Source organism: Macaca fascicularis, chromosome 9 (genome assembly GCF_037993035.2).
Source record: "Macaca fascicularis isolate 582-1 chromosome 9, T2T-MFA8v1.1".
NCBI classification, from domain to species: domain Eukaryota; kingdom Metazoa; phylum Chordata; class Mammalia; order Primates; family Cercopithecidae; genus Macaca; species Macaca fascicularis.
The window spans coordinates 122,191,098-122,214,828 of record NC_088383.1 but is presented as its reverse complement, the minus strand read 5'-3'; the positions used below and the strand labels follow the sequence as shown (position 1 = coordinate 122,214,828).

The 23,731-nt window shown below is 44.4% G+C and overlaps 1 protein-coding gene across 50 annotated transcripts in view; it reads right to left on the bottom strand.

The window, feature by feature from the left end:
- Positions 1–404: 404 nt before the first annotated feature.
- TCF7L2 (transcription factor 7 like 2) overlaps positions 405–23,731 on the bottom strand; it is a 221,049-nt gene continuing 197,722 nt past the window's right edge. For 7 of the 50 annotated variants that reach the window (XM_045361528.2, XM_045361539.2, XM_045361540.2 and 4 more), the window contains 8 exons: positions 22,153–22,239; positions 17,104–17,244; positions 16,346–16,505; positions 15,786–15,893; positions 10,025–10,073; positions 9,377–9,427; positions 8,062–8,134; positions 405–2,546 (listed from right to left, as the gene is read on the bottom strand). In XM_045361528.2, the coding sequence (XP_045217463.2) occupies positions 2,129–2,546; positions 8,062–8,134; positions 9,377–9,427; positions 10,025–10,073; positions 15,786–15,893; positions 16,346–16,505; positions 17,104–17,244; positions 22,153–22,239 (1,087 nt within the window). In that variant the 3' untranslated portion in view covers positions 405–2,128. Of the gene's footprint in view, positions 2,547–6,453; positions 6,479–8,061; positions 8,135–9,376; positions 9,428–10,024; positions 10,074–15,785; positions 15,894–16,345; positions 16,506–17,103; positions 17,245–22,152; positions 22,240–23,731 lie in introns of all 50 variants that reach the window. The other 43 variants (XM_074002726.1, XM_074002727.1, XM_045361541.2 and 40 more) reach the window with 11 other exon arrangements.

The window sequence follows — 23,731 nt, the reverse complement described above, 5'->3', positions numbered from 1 at the left end:
AGAGGATGAGTAGGATATGTCAGAGAAACTGGTTTATAGCCCCCCAAAAAGTGACATTTACTCTGTAACTGTGCTTTGCTTTCAGCAATAAACTACTGGGGATGGCACAGTGAAATAGTACAGGGGAAGACACACGCCAAGGATCCCGTTTGATACTGACCATCTTCATTGCAAACGATACATTACGCAAACCAGATACACAAGGTGCACCAAATGGGCCACGAGGATGGAGGGGAGGGGAGCAACCCCTCACAAGAGTCCAAAACCACATTCTGGTACCTAAGTCATCACCTACACGCTAACTGTATGGTCAAGTTCCAACTTGGGAATATGTTTTTCTTGCTTACGGTAGGTCCAGTTTCCCTAGAGATAAAAATCCAAATCACAGAAACAAGTGACCAGCCTTTATCTGCACAGACTAAGTTGCTTTTATTAATCCAGAACGGCATGCTACAGATACTGTACAGCATGAACATTTATTCATTACAAAAATGGCTTCCAAACCATTAAAAATGAACTTGGAATAAGAGCATAAAACGGAACAGTAACATCACAACTGTTAGGAAACATTCAAAGTATTCACAAAAAATGTTATAGTTAGCATTTTAATAAACCAGAGAAAAATCGGAGACAGGTTTACAATCGCTTCATGTCAACTACAATGGCACTGAATGAACAGGTTTCAGCTTTATACAGCAGTCTGCAACATCAACATGCCTAGATTTTTTTTAGTTTTAAAGTCTGCTGCCTACTCGTATGTAATATGTGTACATAAAAGCGGCAGCCGGTTTTTCGTGTAAGAGTAATCTAATATACAGAATTTTGGCCCTTAAGGGTTTATACCTCTTCATTTAAAATGCTTTCTGGACAATCTGCTACCAAACACATTTTGTTATAGGTGACATTAAAACTACATACAAATCTACCTATGTAACATCACAGCAAAACATGATGAACAAAAATTACAGCATCAAAAAGAGGGAGAAAGCTAAATTCACTGAGAATTTTGGCACGTAAAGTTCTGCACACGGTCAGTCCAGGCCCTAAGGGCGCAGGGTAGGGCATCCCACTGGGAGTTCAAAGGGGAAAAAGATGGTTCCCACTGCTGCTCAGACAGTGTCGCTAAAATTCCCTCACTCATTTTCAAGTCTTGTTTTACATAATGGCTTTTAAAGCAACTTTTGTTAATGCTACTGATCCTTAATGCAACTATTAATGTCCATTTGGTGACAACTGGGTTTCATACAGCAAAAAAAAAAAAAAAAAAAAAGTCAAAAAGGGAAACAAAAATATATATACACATTTTATATATAAACTTAAAAACCTTGTACAAATGAGTTGTTATATATAAGATGCTTATGCTAAGGGGGAAAAAAAACTTTATACAGTTTCAAGAAAAAGGAAAACATATTTTAAAAGGGACGACATACAGGTACGACAAGCAATCTCTAAAGCAATAAATACTACTGGCCCAACAGCATTGTGATTCTATTAAGTGTTGAGTAGCATCCCCTCCCCCCAAAAGAACACCACCATGGAACAAGGTATATTAACACATTTTTACCCTTTGTTTCTGTACATTTAAACAATAACAAGTAACATCACAATAAAAGTTGTTTCACACAGAAAAAAAAACAAAAAAGTAATGGCACTGCATTCGTGGTGCCCTTACGGTTTAAAAACCAGATGTAAAATGATTGGTTCGCAAGCTCGTATTTAATACAAATAATACAGAACCAACTCCTTCTGGAGGGCTGCTTCAAAATTGCTTCTTTTTTTTTCTTTTTGTTTTTTAATCAGTCTTTTAAAACTAAGCTATCCGAACTACATAACAGTTATGTATATATATATATTTTTTAAACGCTACAAAGACTTTAAACAGCTGTTGATAAAAATTTTGGTAGAATCATGAGGTTCTTCTCTCATCTACATATTTAAAAGGAGAAATTGAAATAAGAATGGGTCAAATATTGACCAATGAACTCGATAAACATCAACTAATGTAGCCACGTGGCACAAAATTAAGAGAGTACAAAACAAAACCTTTCGAGGTGGGGGGGAGGGGGGCCAAATAAAGAAAAGTGAAACAAAACCATAAACAAAGCGACTGGGGTTCACGACGCTAAAGCTATTCTAAAGACTTGGTGACGAGCGACAGCGGCTGGGGCTGGGTCCCGGCCAGGGAGCTGTGGGAATGTAAGGAAGAAGTCGACGGCTGTGCAACTGATGAGGAGGGGGCGGCAGGCTGCAAAGCGGTTGGGGGCAGGTCCAGGGCCCCGTTGGGACAGAGGGCGGAGGCCTTGTGGGTGGCCTCGGCGAGCAGGAGGGCGGGCGGCGGAGGCATCATGGACAGGTGGGCCAGGGGGTCGGGCTTCAGGGACAGCGACAGAGGCTGGGTCTGCTCAGTCTGTGACTTGGCGTCTCGGGGAGGGGAGCCTAGCAGGTTGGGGGAGGGGGGAGGCGAATCTAGTAAGCTTCCATCTGAAGAGGGTGGGCTGAGGCAGCTGCCTTCACCTTGTATGTAGCGAACGCACTTTTTTTTTCTCCTAGAAACAGGGGAGAGAGTTATCTGTGAATAGAGGGCACAGATGCCAAGGGAGAGAGTTACCTAATGCTCACACCCAAGCTGAGGTCACCTAAGGGATGTCCCACAGAGGTGGCATGCCCAATGGTCCGAGGACAATTACGGTGGCGCCCCCCCGGGGCTGGGTCGCTCACTTCACGGTGCCCAGATCTAAGCCTGTTCTGGTAAACCACATATTTAAAGAGTCTGAACTCTCTACCTGCTTCCCCCAACCCCTACTAAACACCCACGGCCCCACCCTGCCCAAATGTACGACAGCAGCATGGAGGTGGCCACCTGCAGACAGTGGCATCTATTTGCCAGCAAGTGGCTTTGTCCAAATTGACATGAACTGAAAAGCTCTTTTGGCTTAGACAGTCCCTCACTTTCCCATCAAGTTTCCTCGGCCCTTCACCCCCATTCCCACCACTACCACCCCCATCCCCCAGTGATGTCTGTGTGTGAGTGTGTGTGTGTTTAAAAGAGAAAGACAGAGCTCCTTCCCCAGCCGCCTCGTATCAATATGAAACTCTCAAAATGCTCACTGTTGAGCCCACATAGCTGAAGGCAGCGCTAGCAAGAGGCTTAAAGGTTTTAACACACCACCACCATGAGGCTGCTGGCGCCCAGAGACCTTTCGGGCTTGTCTGTTAAGAACCACACCAAATCAAGAGAGGTCAGAATCAGGTGAGAAGGGAGGAAGGGAAACAAAAATAAAACAAAATAAACTTTTAAAAAAAAAAAACAAAAAAAAAAAACAAAAAACAAACAAAAAAAAAGAAATCACCAAAAACAGGTAGAAGAGGATAAACAAAGGTGGGGGAGGGGGAAGAATAAGAAAAACAGAAAATGATTCAAAGGAACAAGAATAACTGGTTGTATGGCCTGCAGGTTGTGGATTAAATTAAGATTCAAACTTGATTTTTTTTACTTTTTTTTTTTTTTTAAGATTTGGGGCTTTCCCCTCCCCCACCCCATAGTGAGAAGGTTGGAAGGAGAGATGGTGGGGATGGGATGGATGGAGGGGCATCCTGCCCTTGTCAATATGCCGAGGCCAGTCAATGGAGGGTGCAGCACAAGCCGGTCACCAAAGTGACAACAAAGAAGAAGTGCCAGGGAATCGCAGCATGGACCTTCCTGGGTTTGGGTTATCGTGCGTGTTTAAACCAGAAAGACTAATTTTGCCCTACACCAAAACCAGCATCTCCCCTCTTCACTACTCATTCATGTAAGAAATAGGAATGAGAATTTCAGAACCTTTCTTGCTTAGCATCAAAGGATGAGGTCGGGGAAAATCAACTCAAGAAATTGAGCATGTGACTTCAAAGCTTCTCCTCCCATTAATCCCAGTCTGATGGGATGGTATTTGGTAAGCAAAGGTGAGCCTGGGGATCAACCCCACTAATGCTATAAAAATAATGCAGATACAGGAAGTGTGCTCATCTAAGGACCCTAGAATATTGTCAGAACCATGGCTGATAACACTCCAACCAGAAACACGTGTGTAAGCGCTGGCCAGCTTTCTGCTGCTGGAAGCAACCAAGATGCTGCCTGCTTGAAGGCAACCACTGTCAGACAATGTCACTGGCCTTGGAAAGGAAGGGTGTGCTGAGTTCCTCCTCTCGGTCTGTGCCCCAGAGCTGTCTGATCCTGCCCCTGTGTGCATGGGGTTTGGACTCAGCAAGATGGCAGGAAGGCAGGGAAGGAGGGGAGGGGTTTAAGGGAGCATGCTCAGTCCTCCCTGCCTCCCAGAGGCTGAGATTCATGGGGGCTAGTGGCCTCAGGTGTCTGTCTGTTCCCTCTGGGTCAGAAGGAACTCTAGGGGAGCAAGCACCACCCCCTGTCAGCCTCAATTTGGCAAGGTTCCTTTTTCTCCCTGGGAGAGAGTAAATAGACTATGGGTTCTGCTTCCATCCCAGAAACCAAGATAAATAATTAAGCCTCTCAGAGTTTTAAACCACCTTAGCCTGCAGATCAAAACATGCTCAAAAAACTAAGATGTCCATGCATTTTAAAAATGGGAGAAGGAAAGGAGGTGGGGGGGGGGCGCATAAGCAAAACTGAGAAAGCAACAGAGAAAAACAGAGAGAGGAAAGGAAAGGGAGAAGGAAAGAAGTGGGGAGAACAACCAGGAAGACAAGGGAACGGCACCAAGCAGCATTCCATGCTATATTAGGGCAGAGTGAAAAGATGGGAAAAGCAACTTGGTGGGCTCAAAACAGCATCTTGTTAAAATGTCCACAAATGTCAAATAAAACTAGAAACCTTGTGTGGCAAGCTAGGAGCCCTGATTGGCTAGGAGCGTTCTGGTACTTTCCTCACCCCTCCCACCCTCATGACGTGGAAGTTTCCAGATCACAGGAATGAGAGGGGCATCTGCAACACGGGACATGAAGACTATGGCGACAGAGCGATGGGTCTTCTAAGGTGGCTGAGCACAGGGCAGCTGGCACGCACACACACTTCTGACAAGTCAGAAAATGCCTCAGTTGGCAACTTCTTTTCTTCCCCCCCCCCTTTTTTTTTTTTAAGTACATTTTGTCCTTGGGTTTCAGCATCAAGCCAGGGGTGGCCACAGCCACGTTAAAAGGAAAAGTTGAGCAAAAGGGGGAAGGTAACCCATACTCTTAGCACCCCCAACCTAGGCTTCACCTCGATTCAGAGTGGCCTCTTAAAAACCCCTTTCTAGCTTCTTATTTATTCTGGAAGGAAACTAAAGGTTTTTCCTAATCCTGTTTTGGAATAACGTCCCTCAAAGACAGCAGAAATGCATTTGCTCATCATTCCATGGTATGGAAAAGTCACCAACGAAGAAAAACGTCTGCCGGGAAAGTCTGAACACTGCTGAGACTGGAAACAAAACCAGGTGGAGACGGGGACCTGGGGAACTCTGGCACCTAGGACCAGGAGCTCAGCATCTGCAGCAGAAACGCTATCATACTGACAGCCCCTCCAAGATGCGTTTTAGAAAACCATGCTGCTCAAACAGGAAGCAGCTACAAAAGTTTTGGGTTGGCAGATTTTTTTTTTTTTTTTAATATATCAATAAAATTCTGGGCTCTGAAGATACACCCAGGCTGTAAGCAAGGTGTAAGCTATGTCCAAATGGGGGACGTACGTTTGGGTCAATGTTAGGAATAACTTCAAGAAACAAAAAGTCTGACTTGCAGCAACTGCTTCCAAAACAAAAAAAGAGGATTCATAAACCACTACTCACCCCATTAATAAACAAACCAGGTACCTGAACTGGCCTTATTGTGAGGCACACACAATAGTGTCAGTTGTATATTTCTACACATCATGAGAAACCCTCTCTTTTAGTGACCCTTGTGGTTCACCAGTCATTTGGCCATGGCAGGGCATCTCAGAACAGGCTTCCACAGCTAGTTATCTTCCCACCTGGTACAAGTAAAATGTTGACAAATTCACTGCTCAACAGAGTCCCTGCCCTCCCTGGCTAGTCCTAATTAAATACCTAACCTCCTCCATCAACTTTGTCACAAAACTCCTTTCTGTTGTGCAGAGAAGACCCCAGGACTGTGTCAAAGGGACATTTGTCAGCTCTGTGAACACTCCCATCTCACAGAATGCCTGGGGATTCCTCTCCTATGGGCAGAGGGCTGTCTGTGTGGCTCCCTCTCAGGGAAGACTCTCAGGCCCTCACTCCTCTAATGTGCTGGGGTCAACATGAGGCACTTCACCGATCTCTCGTATTGGCATCAGAAAAGGGGGGAAGAGACACAAGAGACTCGTGGGCATGCACGTAATGGGATGCACATCTGATCTAACGTCTAAACACGGAGCACATGGCAAAGTCATGAAGGGGAGGGACACGTGACGAGGGAGGCACTACAAACAGGGAAGCGTGTTTGGGGTGTTGAAATACCTACCATCATAATATTCCAAATTCAAAGACTGCTTGTATCAGAACAAAGAAACAACAAATTTAACCAAAGGTGGTCATTAAAGGAAAGGAAATGAGACAGGAGCTAGTCGGTATCCCTCCACCAAGAAGGAAGTACCTACGCTTTCCCTGAGAATGCAGGCTGGATGGAGACCTGCAGGTGGAACATGGGTGCTTAATTTGGACACTTCTGGGCTATTCTGATTCGTTTTGGAACCAGTGCTATATATATACACGTATTTTGTTAATTCTGCAGGCCTAGGGATGCTGCAGTCTGAGACCGCATGACTCACTGCTTGCAGCCCTTTAGCTGGTGCATGCCGTTCAATGCCACGCTTCTTTTTCAGCACTGTAAAACAATGTCAGCTAACCAAGCTCCTCTGTACAGACATGTGGTTTTTTAAACATAAAACAACCAAAAAGGAAAAAGAAAAAGGGAAAGAAGAAGCCTACCCCAGAACCCTTCTCCATATGTCTCGACTCTTAAGTGCACGGGAATGCAATTGCTGCCAAGTGTTAACTCATTCAAACCTTTGGAAAGGGTGGCTCTCTGTGCTCAGTACCCGGGCCACCGAGGCATTCATAGGGCCGGACCAGCTCCAGGATGCTGGCTTTCAAAGCAAAAAGATAAATGCCCCTCCTTGTTTGTTAAGGCTGTGGTCTCAGTCCTGCCACCAGGGATGTTACTGACGAGAGCAGCGGGGAAAGAGAGAAAGAGAAAGTGGGGAGAGGAAACGGCATAAAATTAGCAAGGAAATTTTGAAGAATGAGGATCATTAGTCATTGATGCCAGAGGGGAGGTAGATGGGAACGAGGTCAAAATAAATTATCACGCTAAGGTACCGGAAGGACAGAATGCTTTGATTTTCCCAAAGGCCTCGCAGTGGTAATATACCTGCACGGTTTGCACCATAAAGTCTGTCGGTCAAGCCCGAACAGTGCCCGACACTTCTTTGGAGTATTTGCATCTGTTAGCATAAGGTAAACACAAAAAATACAACACAATGGTGGGTCGTGCTCAGTTGGATGTGAAATCTCAGCTACCGCTTCCTTTTCTTCTCTATCACCTTGGTCCTACTTGATAATCTTCCCTCACCAAGGACATGAAAGGAAAGGACTTCTATGAGTCAAAAGAAAAAAAATAAAATAAAACAATAAAACACACACACACAAAACAACAACCAGAAACCAAAAAACAACAATGAAAAAAAAATAAATAAATAAAAAGAGAGAGAGAAGAGGAGGGGAGAAGGTGACGTCATTTGCTTCTACCTAGGCCAGGATTCCGATCCTGGGCTGTCACAAGGAAGGGACAGGGGTTGGCAGGTAACATTGCCTGGGAGGGGGCGCGCTAAGGTTTGTTGTCGCTGACCCGAGGAGGCATGAGTGATGCTGTTTTACAGTGGCATTTTGGCTGGCAGCAGCAGGAGAACAAGCACATCCCTCATAGAGCCCATACACTTGGCAGTGTCCCACTCCCCTGTGTCTCCTGAGATCCACACACAGAGCTACAAAGCAACAGGCCAGAGAAGGGGGAGAGGATGGAATAGACCAGCTGCAAACCAGCACAGCGAATCTGGAAAACTATACACACCTGCAAGGGCCGCACCAGTTATTCTGTTGATCAAGGCCAAAGCGCGCTCGGCATTTCTTAGGAGCGCTCAGGTCTGAATGAGTTCAAGAGAGAAGCGAGCAGAGGAGGAGAACATGGGAGAAAGGGAGAGAGAGAGAGAAAAAGAGAGAGAGAGAGAGAGAGAGAGGGAGGGAGGGGGGGAAGAGAAAGATACAAATAAGAAAAAAATAAAAATAAAAAAGGGAATAAATCAATGACCTGGTTACTAATTGCAAAATATTGACTTTAGTTTTTTAACTTTCTTTAATTAAAAAAAAAAAAGGTAAAAATCACATTCTTATTCAACTTTTGAAATTAGCTGTTGCAAATAAAGCTGCAGTATCCCTTCTTTAAGGACTGTCTCTCAGATTTGGTTCGAGCTGACAAAGGGAAGTTAGACACGGAAGAACTCTTTTAAATATTTTTCCTCTTTTAGTTCTGCTTTCCCTTTTTTTCTCTCAATTTTTTTTCTTAAAGAAGAAAATAAAGCGAAGGAGGGAGTTAAGTTTGTAACATGCTTTTTTCTTCTCAGAATACAATAGTTTAAAAAAAGAAAAAAATTACAAATAAAAACAGAACAAAATGAAACAAAATAGAAAGAAATAAAGAAAGAAAAGGGTTGTGGTACTGGGATATTGCAGCTTTTGGAATGTTCGTCTTTTCTTTTAAAATCTATTTTCATTAATTATTAAGAGAGGAACAGATAAAGGTAAACAGGCTGTGTGAATGAGCTGTTAGGAGTTAGTTAGAAGCTCATAGCGGCATTTAAGCAGGCACAGTCAGTAAAATGCTAGTGGATTTGCAAATTATGAGCAGAAAAGCAAAAGGAAGAAAAAAACTAAAATAAAAAAAAGCAAAGGAAAAAATAATCATACTGCGGATGCATGCTTGCGTGAGAAAACTTAGTGGGAGCAATGAAAAAAATGCCATTAGATTAAGGAGGTTTATTACTGAATTCCTTCCATTTTTTTTTAACCAGTCTCTTTTAAAGAAATACTGCATATTCAATTTGCACAGTTAGTTCAACTCTAAATCACTGTCATCACTGCTTAAACAACTGTTATGGGAAAAAATAAATAAAGAAACAAAACAAAGGTTAAATTAAATTAAAAAAAAAAAAAAAAACAGAAGCAACTGAAAAAAAAAAATCTACCGAAACATACGAAACTCTGTTGATGGTCACTTTATAGAATGTTCAAATGTCATACGTGTTTAAATGTTAATAAAACTATAATGGCAAGAAAAATTAAAAAAACAGTTTATCAACTATTTTAATGACTCAAAATGACATTAGCACCTGTAATCGGAGGAAGTGAAAGGCAAGGATTTAGGAAACATTCGCTGTGTTCTGAAAAAAAAGAACAAATTATACAAAGCCTTCAAAATTTTTGTTTTGTTTGTTTGTAAAAGCCTGGCCTTCTCCAAGGGACCTCTGAGATTGCCTATGCAGTATTTCTAATTTCTTCTAGAGAATGACAAACCTCCTTAATTTAAAATGGGTGTAATTTACCACTGTAAAGGCATGCATCAGAACATTCAGGAACAGCCCAGTTAATATCAAACACTCACACACACCCCCTCCTACTCCCCTAAGCCCCGCCCCCTCCTCATTCCTTCTCAGGCACATACAAAATAAGCAGACTGTATAAATCCCGGCATAGGCATGCCTACCGCTTGCTCTCCAGTTATAGGCTTTGCAGTTATTTTAAAACACATTCCACTAGAATTACAATGTGCTTTTCATGCAACAATGGATGTTACTAGCTTTAAAAGGGCAGTCATGAAGCAATTAATTAAAATGCATAAACAAAAAGGCTGGCTAAGAAGGGTTCCCCCACAATGTCCTGGCCTTGAATTTCTCCTGCCTCCCCCAGATGGAAACCTAACATAAAAGGGTGGTCCTCAGGCTACGGCTTCTTCCTCTAACCTGATGATTGTCACTTACCATTGGTCTCTCCCGGCTGCTTGTCCCTTTTCCTCTTCTTCTTCTTTCCCTAGATGAACAGACAAAACACAGGGAATTATTGCAAGAAACAGACGTGAGAAGAGTGTCTGGGCGCACCTGGAAGGAGAAGGCAGGAGGAAGTGATCATACTGCCATCTCCATCCACATCAACTCCCGGTATTTGTCCAACCTCCAACCCCGCTTCAAGCCAAATGCCCTTGCATTGTACCCCAGCTGGAGGGACACGCCCTTCTTAGGAGAAGAGAAGGGATTGGTGGGTGGTGAAGGGAAGCTCTCATTTCTCATATACCTATGTCCATTGTCAAACCTGACCCACAGCATTGGATCCATAAAAGGGAAGGGGGGACTGCACAAGGAAGATTCGGAGAGGAGTGGGATGACGACATTGCAAGCAGTCTGAGAGTCCATCTTTGAGGAGCACATGAAGGTGGTCATGGCTGCACCAGCTTCAAGGGCTGCCCTGCCTGACCTGCTCACAGCTCTTACTTATGAATGCCAAAGGGTCCCATTCTCAATGAAGAGAATGAAAGCTTTAGCAGGGGCTTCTCTTAGAGCTGGTTTTTAAAGATGTGGGGGAAAAGGGTAAAATAGGACCAGGAAGCGTATGGGCTCCTTTCACAACTGCTGAGTGGGCTGGGAGCAGTGGCTGATGCCTATAAGCCTGGCACTTTGAGAGGCCAAGGTGGGAGGATCACCTGAGGTCAGGAGTTCAAGACCAGTCTGGCCAACATGGTGAAACACCCGCCTCTACTAAAAACACAAAATTAGCCAGGCATGGTGGTGCATGCCTGTAGCCCCAGCTACTCGGGAGGCTGAGGCAGGAGAATCACCTGAACCCGGAAGGCGGAGGTTGCAGTGAGCGAAGATCATGCTACTGCACACCAGCCTGGGTGACAAGAGTGAAACTCTGTTTAAAAACAAACAAACAAGAAAACAAACCAAACAAACAAAAACCTGCTGAGTGGACATCTGTAAGAAAGACGTTCCCTCAATTCTCTTCTAGCTGACACAATGAGGATACGATTCCTCCCGAGAATGGGTACATGTATTGAGCCTATGCCAGGTGCCAGGCATGATTCTAGGTGTGCTACGCAGATGGACTCATTTTAATCCTCACAACGATCCTCTTCAACAGGTATTACCGCCATTCCAGTCTCACAGAGGAGAACACTGAGGAGTTAGGTAACTTTGCCAGGGCCACACGTCTAGCAAGTGGTGGGGCCAGGAGAGAACTCAGGTGGTCTTGGCTCCAAAGCCCTCAACCACAAAGCTCTGCTGCCTGCATGTTTAATGCCTACCCTCCAAGGAAGCTCTTTCAGTGAGGGGTTTAGGGGATGAACTGCATAGAGTCTTTCATATTCTCCAACCTGATCCTTCTTGGTATCCTGACCATCTGCTCGAGGTTGCAAATGTGGAATGGGACTGGGGGGAATTCAGGAAAGGGTGACTGCCTCATTCCGGATTGAACTAGTTCTCCCTCCCCTCATAGTCCTGCCCAGATGAAGTAGCTGCCTGGCATACCTCGAAATGAAATGGTCTTACATTTCTATATGTTTCAGAACAGCTAAAAGTTGCCTTCGCCTAAAGCTTCTCACAATATGTTGATGTCAGCTCAGAAGAGAAAAAGACAATGACAGGTAGAAAGAAACTTGAGGTCTGGGCGCAGTGGCTCACGCCTGTAATCCCAACACTTTGGGAGGCCAAGGCGGGCGGATCACAAGGTAAAGAGATCGAGACCATCCTGGCCAACATGGTGAAACCCCATCTCTACTAAAAATACAAAAAATTTGCTGGGCATGGTGGCACGTGCCTGTAGTCCCAGCTACTCGGGAGGCTAAGGCAGGAGAATGGCGTGAACCTGGGAGGCGGAGCTTGCAGTGAGCTGAGATTGTGCTACTGCACTCCAGCCTGGCGACAGAACAAGACTCCATCTCAGAAAAAAGGGAAGGAAGGGAGGAAGGGAGGAAGGGAGGAAGGGAGGAAGGGAGGAAGGGAGGAAGGGAGGAAGGAAGGAAGGAAGGAAGGAAGGAAGGAAGGAAGGAAGGAAGGAAGGAAGAGGGAAGGAGGGAGGAAGGGAGGAAGGAAGGGAGGAAGGAAGGAAGGAAGAGGGAAGGAGGGAAGGAGGGAGGAAGGGAGGAAGGGAGGAAGGAAGGAAGTAAGGAAGAGGGAAGGACGGAAGGAGGGAGGAAGGGAGGAAGGGAGGAAGGGAGGAAGGAAGGAAGGAAGGAAGGAAGGAAGGAAGGAAGGAAGAGGGAAGGAGGGAAGGAGGGAGGAAGGGAGGAAGGGAGGGAGGAAGGAAGGAAGGAAGGAAGGAAGGAAGGAAGGAAGGAAGGAAGAGGGAAGGAGGGAAGGAGGGAGGAAGGGAGGAAGGGAGGAAGGGAGGAACTCGAGAACACATTAGGCTCTGTCAGGAGAACCTCAAGCTCGGTGATGCCACCAAGCTTAGGCTCCACCCTAGGGCTGAGGGCCATCTGTTGTAGAAATGGCCTGTCTCTTCTATGAGGTCAAGGGGCCTGTGCCACTTGGGAGCTTTGTTTTGGCCTTCTGTTCAGGGCTCTTATTGAAACGTGCTATGTCCCTTCACGTATAATTTCTTTTAAAAGGACTTCACGTGCTTTATCATGAAGCTGGCATCTCATGGGCCTGCAACAGACCATCTCCATGCCCGCGCCTCTCCCACGTGAGGGGCAAAGTGCCACCTGGCTGTCCTGGAACAGGCAGATGGGCCTAGTTTCAGTTCATTTAGGAGCCTGAAGTATTCATAAAAACCGGGCACAGAAATGTGTTAACTTCATGGAGTATCAGCATCCCCATAGACAAGGGCTTCTCAGCCACGTGTGAAAAAGCATCTCCATTTCCAGTTCCTTGCAATACACTGTGGAGGCATCTGGAAATTCCTCTACCCACAAGGAAGCTGTCCCTTTAGGATATAGCATAGAGATGGTGACTACTGAAGAAGTTCTCATTTAGACCAGAGACTTCCGGAGGACAGGGACTGTGTTTTAACAAAAAGAAGACATGAGAAAGTGGATAAACCCTAAGCTTAGTGAAGAGGAAGATGCGTCTCCAGGGAGGTGGCCACCCTACTACCCCCTTAAATGTCACAGAAGAAAGAAAGGGCCTAATATAGCGGTGGAAGAAAAGAAACCCAGGTGAGCAAATGGCATGGGACCTCTATCCTTTACCTAGTGTAGAGGGTTAGAAAGGAAACAATGTCAAATATAACCCCAGGGGTTAGATACCACTGTGGGACTCAAGATTTTTTTCTCTTGGTCTCTAGAGAATGTGCCAAGTCTGACAACCCAAATGTGGCTGTTTTCACTCAATTCTGTTTTCCGAAGGTAGAGACATAAAGTCTTCCGTTACCAGTTGGCTGGAAAAGCAGGAATGTGAAAGAGGCATGAGGCGAGCTCAGGAAATATTTTCCAGAAGAACCTTTTGGAGTTTACAATGACCAAAGTAATTTATGGAAACTCCCATGTCAAGTTAGTTTAAAAAAAAAAAAAAATACTAGTAAGTTGCTACCACATTCAAACCCATAAAAGCTTCAATGCTGCGGTTCTTAGTCCCAGTGTTCCCTAGTGCATAAAAGGAAGGAGTGAGTGTGAGTGTGTGTGTTCACACCCATGTGTAATGAGTCATTGTAATAGGAATCTAAGTACCTCTTACAAGAGATAAAGTTCCTAGAGCCCTAAATCCAGATCTCTAAACCTCAAATCGTCTCAGGAGTTCCCTTATTATACCAAACCATCTTCCAAATTTAAAACTGAGCTAAAGCCATTTTGAGTGCCTCACAGCCCTTCTGAAACCCAGAAAGTATGTCACAAAAAGCCTCGAGCAATACTTTCTCTAAACGACTCTGAGGCAAGTCAAACACGGTATTCTTTTGAAGCTATCACAGTCTGCCTTGTACCTTTGTAGAGATTTCACCCTGCACAACTCCAGGGGGCACCATTCACATAGACCCCAGTGTAAATGACATACTCTAGAGTTGTGCAGTGCACGCCCTGCACAGCTGTACATGAAGGCCCTACTATGACCCAAAATGTCTATCGGGGATATGATCTCTACAGAGAAGCTGAATTCCGCTCTGTGGTATCATTCTAGATTACTCAAAGAATTGGGTCTGTAGCAGGTAGAAGCTCAAGATGAACTCTAAGAACTTCTGACCTGAAAACAGGAGAGCAGCTTTCCTGAAATGATATGGTTGTGTACGTGGAGGCTATGGAGCCTGCCTGCTGCTGGAAATCTCCACCTCAGGGTCAGGTGGGGGTGAACAGCAAGCCTGTGGGAGAGCATTCACTTTCTCATCCTCTTCCTTTCAGCTCCAGAAGAAAGGCTTCCCCACTGCACACATGCTGGGGACAAACAGAAAGGTCCCAAGCAGTGGAGACCCCGTGCAAGCCCATCTGTCAGCGACAAGGGCTCTCTCAGTAGAACACACGCGCCATCCAAGAGGTGCCAGCACTCCTTCCTGATTCAATTCCCAGGAGGAGCACAGTCTAGCGCTGCCAGTTAGGGGGGCAGGGCCTCGAGAAAGATGGCCAGGGGCACCTCCCTTCTCCCTCGTCTGCACTGCAAGCACGGGTTTAAAAGTATGAGAAGAAAGAGGAAGGAGGCCTGAAATCACTCATCAGAGCAGGCAGAAGCAGCTCCTCCTCAGGATCACATAGGCCCGCAGATGTTTGCGATCTCCTGGCGGATGCTAAGTTCTGAGGGAGTAAAGATGTCCGACTTAACTCTGAATCCCTGTAATAACTTGTGCACGGTAAGTGCACACTCAGTTCAGTAATAATTTAATGACCTCAACCCCCAAACGTAGAGCTGCTTCACCGCGGATGATGCCAGTGGGAGAGTCAAAAGTAACTGGAAAAGTAACCATCCACGGTTCTAAGACATTGACAGGAAGGGGATGAGAGGCCTGTGCTGGCCTTAAGACAAGTTTTGGTTTTCCCCTAAGAGTGGACAGGAGTCTCTGGAAGACAGTGTGCTCATGGGAGGAGAGGAATCGTGGGGTCACAACCACTGCAATTAGTAAAAACAATCATACCATGGTGTTTCCTACAACCCAAGAGAGGACTAGGCAGATCCTGTAGCCAACACAGAGCCCAGGATCACACACACCACACAGTACACTTTTCCCTGCCCCTGTCCATGCATCCTGCCAAAGGCTGACTTCCTCTGGCTGCTTTCAGGGATATTCCCATCATGCTCTTCTCAGGATGAAATAGGCTTCTAACTTCTACTGCACCATGGCACAAAGCAATAGTTTTCTTTTTCCTTCTTAAGGGTAAAGGGCCTGCTGAAAGACCTGGGAGGAATTAAATTCTGTTCCTCCACACCTCCCACAGGTCTTCCCTAGGCCATACCACTGATCACTGCTGAGGAGCCTGAGGAACCTAATTCAGAACATAAGGTCCTCTGGGTGTATCCTAGAGCCTTGCCTCCTCTAGGAAGCAGACAAGCACCAAATCAACCTCATTGGTCCTGAGCTGGAACAATGGGACTGCAGCCTCCTCTCTCCACCCCGAAGAATGACTGCGAGCTGATCAAACCATCCATACTGGAAGTCCCTCCCTGCACTTTAGTGATCCAGGAAGATGCTACTGGTCCTCAAAGTGGGCAGACTGGACGCTCCTGAGGCCCACCCCAGTCAAGTGGCAGGTCCTGTTTTCTTTGTCCATATAGACGCACAACACAGCTCTACAGACTCTTATCCTAAGGAAAACGATCCACCTACATAGTTATCCCGCGCGGACCAGCCGGGGTACAGCTGCATATGAAGCTGTCGCTCCTTCCGGGCCAGCTCATAGTATTTCGCTTGCTCTTCTCTGGACAGTGCGTGCCACTGGAGGGGATGTGGGGTGCAGACGAGAAAGACATGAACAAACAGAAAAGCATGAAAGAACATCATACACTAAGCCAAGGTCAGGGAATAAATGCTGCTGTTTTTTTGGTTGAGTCTATCCAGAAATGGTATAATCTGTACGTACTGACTGTTTGCTGGGTCCTGGCACTAACAGGAATATTTAGACAAAACTTGATTTGTTATCTATGTCATTCTGTCATTTACTCACTCTCTCGGGTGGGGGAAGAGTATGGCTGTGGCTGTTCTGAATGCTATCTGAGTGCAGAATAACTAGTCCTGACTCCATGAAGGTCATTCGAGGACTCAGAATGTGGCTGAAGGGCAAGAATTCTCCAAAGAAATGGGGACAGAGACATTCTGCCACCTGACCTGCTGCACTCTGGTCCCTCACCACCCACCCCCCACTTCTCCCTGAGAAGGGCATCACCTACCCTCCGCCCAAGGATCTGGTTGATGGCCGCGCTTTCTTTCAACGTGCACTCAGCTACGACCTTTGCTCTCATTTCCTTCATATACAACATGAATGCATTAAGAGGTTTCTTTATGTGGGGCTTCTTCTTTTCTTCTTCCTTTTTGGAGTCCTGATGCTTTCTGGAGACAGACAAAACAGACACAACCCAATAAACAAGGTAGTGGTCCAACTTCCTCCATGGCACAGCGCGTATCTCCTTGTCTCCTAACCCCCAAGTCTTGCAGTTTTGGATGAAAAACCATGTTTTTAGTCTTCTCTACCCCGGAAAATGGAATGAAAATAGCTTGGGGAGGGGTTGGGGGAAGGGAGGGATTTTGCAATCACTTCCTCAAGTTTCACAAATACACAATTTTCCCAAGCCAGAGAGGAAAGCACATGGTTGCTGTCTTCACCTCGGCAGGGTTTTCTCCTGCTTGCAGAACAAAGCTCCAAATGTTCAAGTACAGGGTTAGGGGGCAGGGAAGTGGTTGCAAATCCCAGTGTATCCAAGTACACACACAGAAAACAGTTCTGTTCTAACCCGCGGTGGTGCAGTGAGATTCTGCCACTGTGCACTCTCTCTATCTTTGTAAGGGAGGCAGAGCCCACACAGCCTGGGTATTGGCTGGAGTCAAACCAAACGAGGCCAACCTTAGGGAGAAGACCACCACCCAGTAGCTGCAACAGGCTTGCAGAACACTGCGGCAACGAAGAAGTGAGAAAAACAGCAACACTTACGAGCTATGGAGTGAGCCGACGTCACTCTGGGACGATTCCTGTTTGACTGTTGGTGTGACTATGGCCGGATGCGGAATGCCCGTCGTGTGTAGCGTATGATGTGGTGGGACCATATGGGGAGGGAACCTAGAAGACAGAAAGCTGTGTAAATCGTCAGAATCAAAATGAATGAATGAGGAGGAATGTGTACACACAATTAAAAAGAAAAAAAAAAAAACAGCACGTAACACTCACATGAAAGCAACGCAAGGCATATGAAACCTGTCAGCATTAATTAGCGATAAATTAAACATAATGATTCTCATAATGTCATTAAAGCCAATCTCCCCCTTCATTATTGCTACTGACATAAGACATTATGATTTTTAACATATTTAGCAAAAAACAAATTTAACTGACGTACTTGGGCGGAAAAGTGGGCCTGGACTACCTGCCAGAAATCGCACGTCCACTTATTTTTTGAGGCATTATTAGTGGCATCTAAGAAGACAATTTCCTAAGTCCTAATCAGCTCTAAAATGAAAGGTGAAATCTTTTGTTGTATATTGACAGCTAAATAAAATATTAACGTGGTTGAAATATACATACATTTTTGACAATGCTGTGCAAGCCTCATTAGGCCTCATCCTGTTGATGAAGTGCAATACAATTTTTATTTTTCTTTTGCGTTGTGTCCCATCATTTGACAGGAATGGGAGAGAGTGAGGCAGGAAGACAGGGAAAATTCAAATAGTTCCTATTTGGTTCATATCATAAGTCATGGACATTTTAAATAAGTTTGTATCCCGTTATGGAAAGATGCAAAAAATAAAAGGAAAGGAAAGAACAGGTGCACACACACACACACACACACAATAAAGCTTTGATTCTGATTTGTATGCCCTTTCTCCTCTAAAATTTAGGATCCCTATATCACTTTTACTTCATATATTGTCTATGCATCATCAAGAAGTCTCCTAAATGATTATCAAAATTATAAATGAAAGATACAGTTTATTTTCTCTCCTCTCATGCTGCTCATTTTTTGGACAGTTCTCTAAGACACATTTTAGGGCCTTAATTGGCATTTCCCAACCAAGTACATTAGCCAGGACAGAGAGAGCTAATTTCAACCTATTCTTGGCCCATCTGCAAACTGACAACTGGATCAAACACCTTTCTCATTTTCTCTTTTGCATTGTGTCACCATGATTTGTACTGGGTTGGAAGACTCGCCCCTCTTCAAGCAACATATCCTACTATAGAAAAAAGTAGTGAGGGAGAGGGCAGAATCCCGAAAGAAAACAAAATGGCAGCCTCCTGCTCCAACCTGGCAAGGTGATTCAAGGGAGCAGATGGGAAGCTGTACAGATGAAGATCATGGCAACTGTTGCTTTCTTAATAAGTCCAAACCAAAAGAGTCCAACGTACCACCCAAGGAATAATAACCTGCTCTTCACAAAGCCAATTCTGGTGGGAACTAGAGGGCCTGCCTAATGAGGATCTATCACGACAGTTCTCTCAAAAGGATTCCGTATTTATTTACAAAGTTTCTTCCAGAAGCAGGCTAGAGATAGTTTCCATTCAGCCAAAATGAGGTAACAAACGTTAATGTGAAAAATAATAGAATGATTAAAGTACTAACTGAATCTACACAGATCAACAGAGGAGGGAAAGTTAATGAACAATGCTGATTCTTGAAGAAGGCCCAAGCCACGGTAGACATTTCACTCAAAAATCCCACCCCGATCTGATGTGGCCTCTCCTGCCACTGCCTTTACACATTTAAGCCAGTGGTGCAGACTGCATGACATGACTTTAAAAATAACAACCATACGAGTCCTTTGAATGTATCAAAAAAGTAAGAGAGAGAAGGAAAATGTAAGGAAACAAACAAGCTAACAACCTTCATCCCCTTCCCCTCAAAATAATGTGAAAAACAAAAAAAAGCAGAGCCCTTGGGAGACACTTGGGCTCCAAGTGACACCCTGTTCCTTCCCACTGCTCGAAGGCCTCAGAGGAAACAGAAGCTAAGAACATGTGTTCTTGGAAACCCTTGGGTGAAGTGGTGGGTGGCAGCTTTTACTGTGAATTTTAAAGGCCTGACATTCCTCAAATACATATGTTCCCTTCGTGCAGACTGAGAATATGTGTACAGACGTGCGAGGGAGAGGGAGGGGGGAGACAGAACAAGGCTGTGTGTGTGAGTGTGTATGTGTACGTGTGTGTACATACACCAAATACCATGGGAAGACGCCACAATCTGAGCACATTTTGGGGTGCAAACTTCCAATGCTGCCACGAAGAAGACACATTTCTAAGTTCCCATACCTACACGTATATTCCCGTATCTGAAAAATGTTCGGCACAGAAAGAGACCGGGTATGAACGTGGATGTGGGCTGTATACACATACCTTCGCTTAAGAAATTCCTGTCTGCAGACAACTATTTCATGAAATGCAATAAACACCCTAAAAATTCTAAGCAGCTCATTATATACCCCCGTCTGCTTTCATGGCTCCAAGCCAGAATATAATGATGAACCTTAACTTGTTAAGAACAACTAATTTTTGTTTCTGGCTGTCTCAGGGGCTTCTCTCTTACTCACTCTCACTTTACTTCACTGTTGACACGTTTCTGTTAACCGGATGTCATCTGCCGGCCTTGATTTTATGCACAAGCAGTAGGATGCATTTTCCTGTGCAACAATCCTGCTTTGAGTTGCATTAGGTTTGTCATTATTCTCTCATTTTCCCCCTTGCACTTGTAACATTTCATCTCTTCCTGCCTTATTTTTTGTGAGCCACGGTGCACCCACATTATGGTTTATACATGATCTCGCTCCCTTTGAAGCCGGCAGATTTCAGAGCCGGCTCTCGTCAGGAGAAGAGCCTTGCACCAATTTAGCGGGCTGAGGGCCCGGAGCTCCAACATCTCAATCTAAAGGGGGTCACAGGGTGGCACAAGTGAGTGTCAGCAAGAGCTGTTTAATTGCCAATCTAGGCTTCTCCATGGTGTTTAAAGTATAATGACCCATCACTTAATTCTGAGAAGTCCTGGCCCCACTGCCGAATAGAATGAATATCAAAGGATGTTCTGGAACAGGGCAAGCTGCCTACATTTGCTATAACTGCCATAAGTATAATAGACCTATACTTCTGTCGCCCCATTACCACAATAATGTATTTAATTTGCTGTATACGCTTTTTAACTAGCTAACTTTCATTTGGCCTACCTGGGGAATCGGCCGCCTCTCCCCGCACCTTGAGGCCCTAACCTTTCTTCCTGATGTTCCCTTCCTTTCCTCCACCCCCTGCCCACCTATAAATCATCGACTAACCTCCTAATGATAATTCAATCGATCAGCTTAACCCCAATCCCTATCCTACAATTACTTTACCACTTTTAACCTCCGGAATGCACCAAATAAACAAACATGAAAAAGAACCAGGTGCAATATACAAATGCTGGCAAGGTGGGAAGAGGAGCTGTGGACTATAAGCTGCTACACTAATAGAACTACGTGTAGCCATGGTCCCTGGGTGCTCTCCACCTGGGAGACCCCCTATTCATTCCCATGCTTTGTGAAGCTGTGATGACACTATTTACTAAGTGTATGCTTCCTCTTCTCTCCAGGCCAGAGAACACACGAGCGTTTTCCTGCCTAACTAATACTGGCATGGATTTTGAAATTTTGATGATCTATCGCAGGTAGAAAATGGGTCTTTTCAACTGCAATATCCATGGCATAGTTACCGATGCTAGATATGCCACAGTTTGTTTTTCTTAATGAACGTAACTCTCTGTCACTGCCAAAATTACTGTTTTGTAAGTAGGAAAAGCAGCATCTTGACCTGTCTTTCCAGGCCCTTCTCTGGTCTTGGCTTGACATGTTGGCCGCAGGGATTGGGGAAAGAAGCTGGGGACAGCATCCCTGCCATGTAATGCATGCTAATTTCATTATGTGCCATCATCAGAATGGGTTGGTGATTTCAGACCATCAGCAAAGTCTAAACCTCCACCGATTTAATTAACTTGACTGAAAATCAGATGAACAGAAAATAAAACTATCATTAGAAACAATTAGCGACTACTTAAACATACTGCTGCCAACCAGTTTGTAAATAAACTAGCAGTCACTGAAAAATTAGCCAGAATTAATCAGAGGGAGGAAAAGAAGAACATGGGGATAGGAGTGTATCTTGTAAATATATTTCTATGCTGAAATATAAATACATATGAATGTACAGCACACACACACATGATTTTTTTTTTAACTTTCAAAGACTTAGAGCTGTACAGACCACTATGATATGCACCAACCACGTGTGGCTATTGAATATTTGAAATGTGGCCAGTCTAAACTGAGAAGTGCTGTGTGTATAAGATACACATCAGATTTTGTACCAAAGCTCAGTACAAAAAAGAACATAACATCTTATTAATAGTTGTTGTCCAGGGATAGCATGTTAAAATGATAATATTTTGGCTATATTGCATTGAATAAAAACATGTCATTAAAAATAATTTTATCTTTTTTTAAAAAAAAACCTTTTTTAAAAACGCAGCTACTACGAAATTTAAAATTCCCTCTGTGGCTCACACTATACTTCTACTGGACAGTGCTACCTTCGAGGGGAGGAGGCGGATGCTTGCTTGTTGACTTGGAATCAGAGTCTGAGCTTTGAAAACACCAGTAATCTTTATTCGAACTCTTCTTGGTATAACAATAAAACTACCTTCACCGCTACCTTTCTTGCCGAGGACAGGACAACAGAGAAATGGCATTTCAAGAAGCTTCGGTCCTGTTTCTCCCTTGCCTTCTTAATTCTTTCAAATACATTGTTCACCTGAGCGACTCAAAAATTTTACCCAGAAACACATCACTTACCTTGGAATTTCAGGGCAATTTTTCAGGATTTTCTGGGAGTACAATCTAATGTCACATTGGCTTTACACTAATAGAACTACATGTAGCCGTGGTCCCTGGGTGGCCTGGTGGCCATCTAGGGAACTTCCTGAGAAGTCACCCGTGGCCTTGGAGGAAGGCCCCGGTTCTTGGAACTCACCTGGACATGGAAGCATTGACAGTCAGAGCTGTGGGGTAGGGGTGTCTGAATCCTCCTGTCGTGATTGGGTACACTGGTTGCCCTTGCCTGCAAAGAAGGGGTACAAAGTAAGAGACTTGAAACAAGGGTGGGGGTGGGGACAAGGAAAAGAAGAAAAGGGAAAAGTTCTCTCTGCACAGTAAGCTTTACTCTCATTTGATCAGAACAAAAATCTTGGGGATTGTACAGGAAGGATCAAAGGGAAGAAACACAGAACAATTTGAATGCCATAAATCTGATAGGAATGGCTAATTAAATTTTATAACCTCTGCTTATGTCAATAGAGACCCTCTCCCCAAGCTGAAACTAGGTGTTTTGTTGTAATAATTAAAGGCGAAGTCTCGCTTGCTTTAATGGAGCCATCACACTAATTGAGGGCTACACATCCAAAGGAAAACAATAATGAATGTAAATTTATACCAAAATAAAGTACAGTGAATCAAAGGACTTCAGTTGCGCTTTGGGCCTCTTTCGGTATTTAGATCTCGGTGAGAAAACATTAAATTAACAGAGCTTAATTTGTAGCCTTTTGTCAAATTAACAAGTGTTGACAAGAGTTACCGGGGGGAGAGTCCCCAAGAAGAATTGTGGGTAACCAATAGACAATCACACCTCATTACAATAATTAAAAAATACAGCAACATGCAAAATAGCATCCTCATGAAAGACACACAACTTTTTCTGACAGAGGGTTGTCTGAGTTGGCTATTCCTTTTTATCTAGCCTTCAAATATCTCCCCATCAGCTGAATGGGGCAAATGATCACTGAGAACTATTTGAGGGTTGGCCCCATCTATTTAGAAGAAATGGGTCACAAGCTCATGTTCCTGTCTACCCTCCCAATAAAAATAAGGCGAGACAAAGAAACAGAAACTACACCCGGGGTTGGTATTTGGTATAGCTACTACATAATGCAATCTGTTTTTTTTTTAAAAAAAACAAACAAACCAAAAAAAAAAAAAAAATACAGGTAGAATTGTGGGGTAAGCCACTCCAAAATGTTATCTTCCTTAAGGCTTTGTAAGGCCGTCTTCCATAAGACTCAAACCTGAGTTTTACCAGGATTTATTCCTTTTAGCATTCAATGTATTGTCCTGTGTTGTTCAGATCACTGACAAACAAGGAGAAATATATCCAAAGAAACAACCACGAAACACATATTACACACGTGCTCATGCAAAAACACACATACACACAACCCGCCACAGTATGCTAATGCATCAAAGGCCTTTCTACTCTGAATTTAAAACACAGTTTTTTTAAGTTGCAAAAGACAGTCAAATAATCTGGCACTGCCAGGAACTAGGACTGATGCTTGTGAAGGCCCCACATGCTGCAATGACAGTTCCAACTGCCCCATTCCCACTGTTCACAGTCATTCACGTGCAAAGACTCTCAGAGAGATGCTGATTCAGTCCCAAGGAGCTTCTCAACAGACAAAACTTTCCACTGCTGTTGTCAACTTGGGACTAATGCTCAGCATGAGGTGGGGTGTCCTGGAATCATACGAGAACATGCCCTAATCCCAACCCCGGATTTC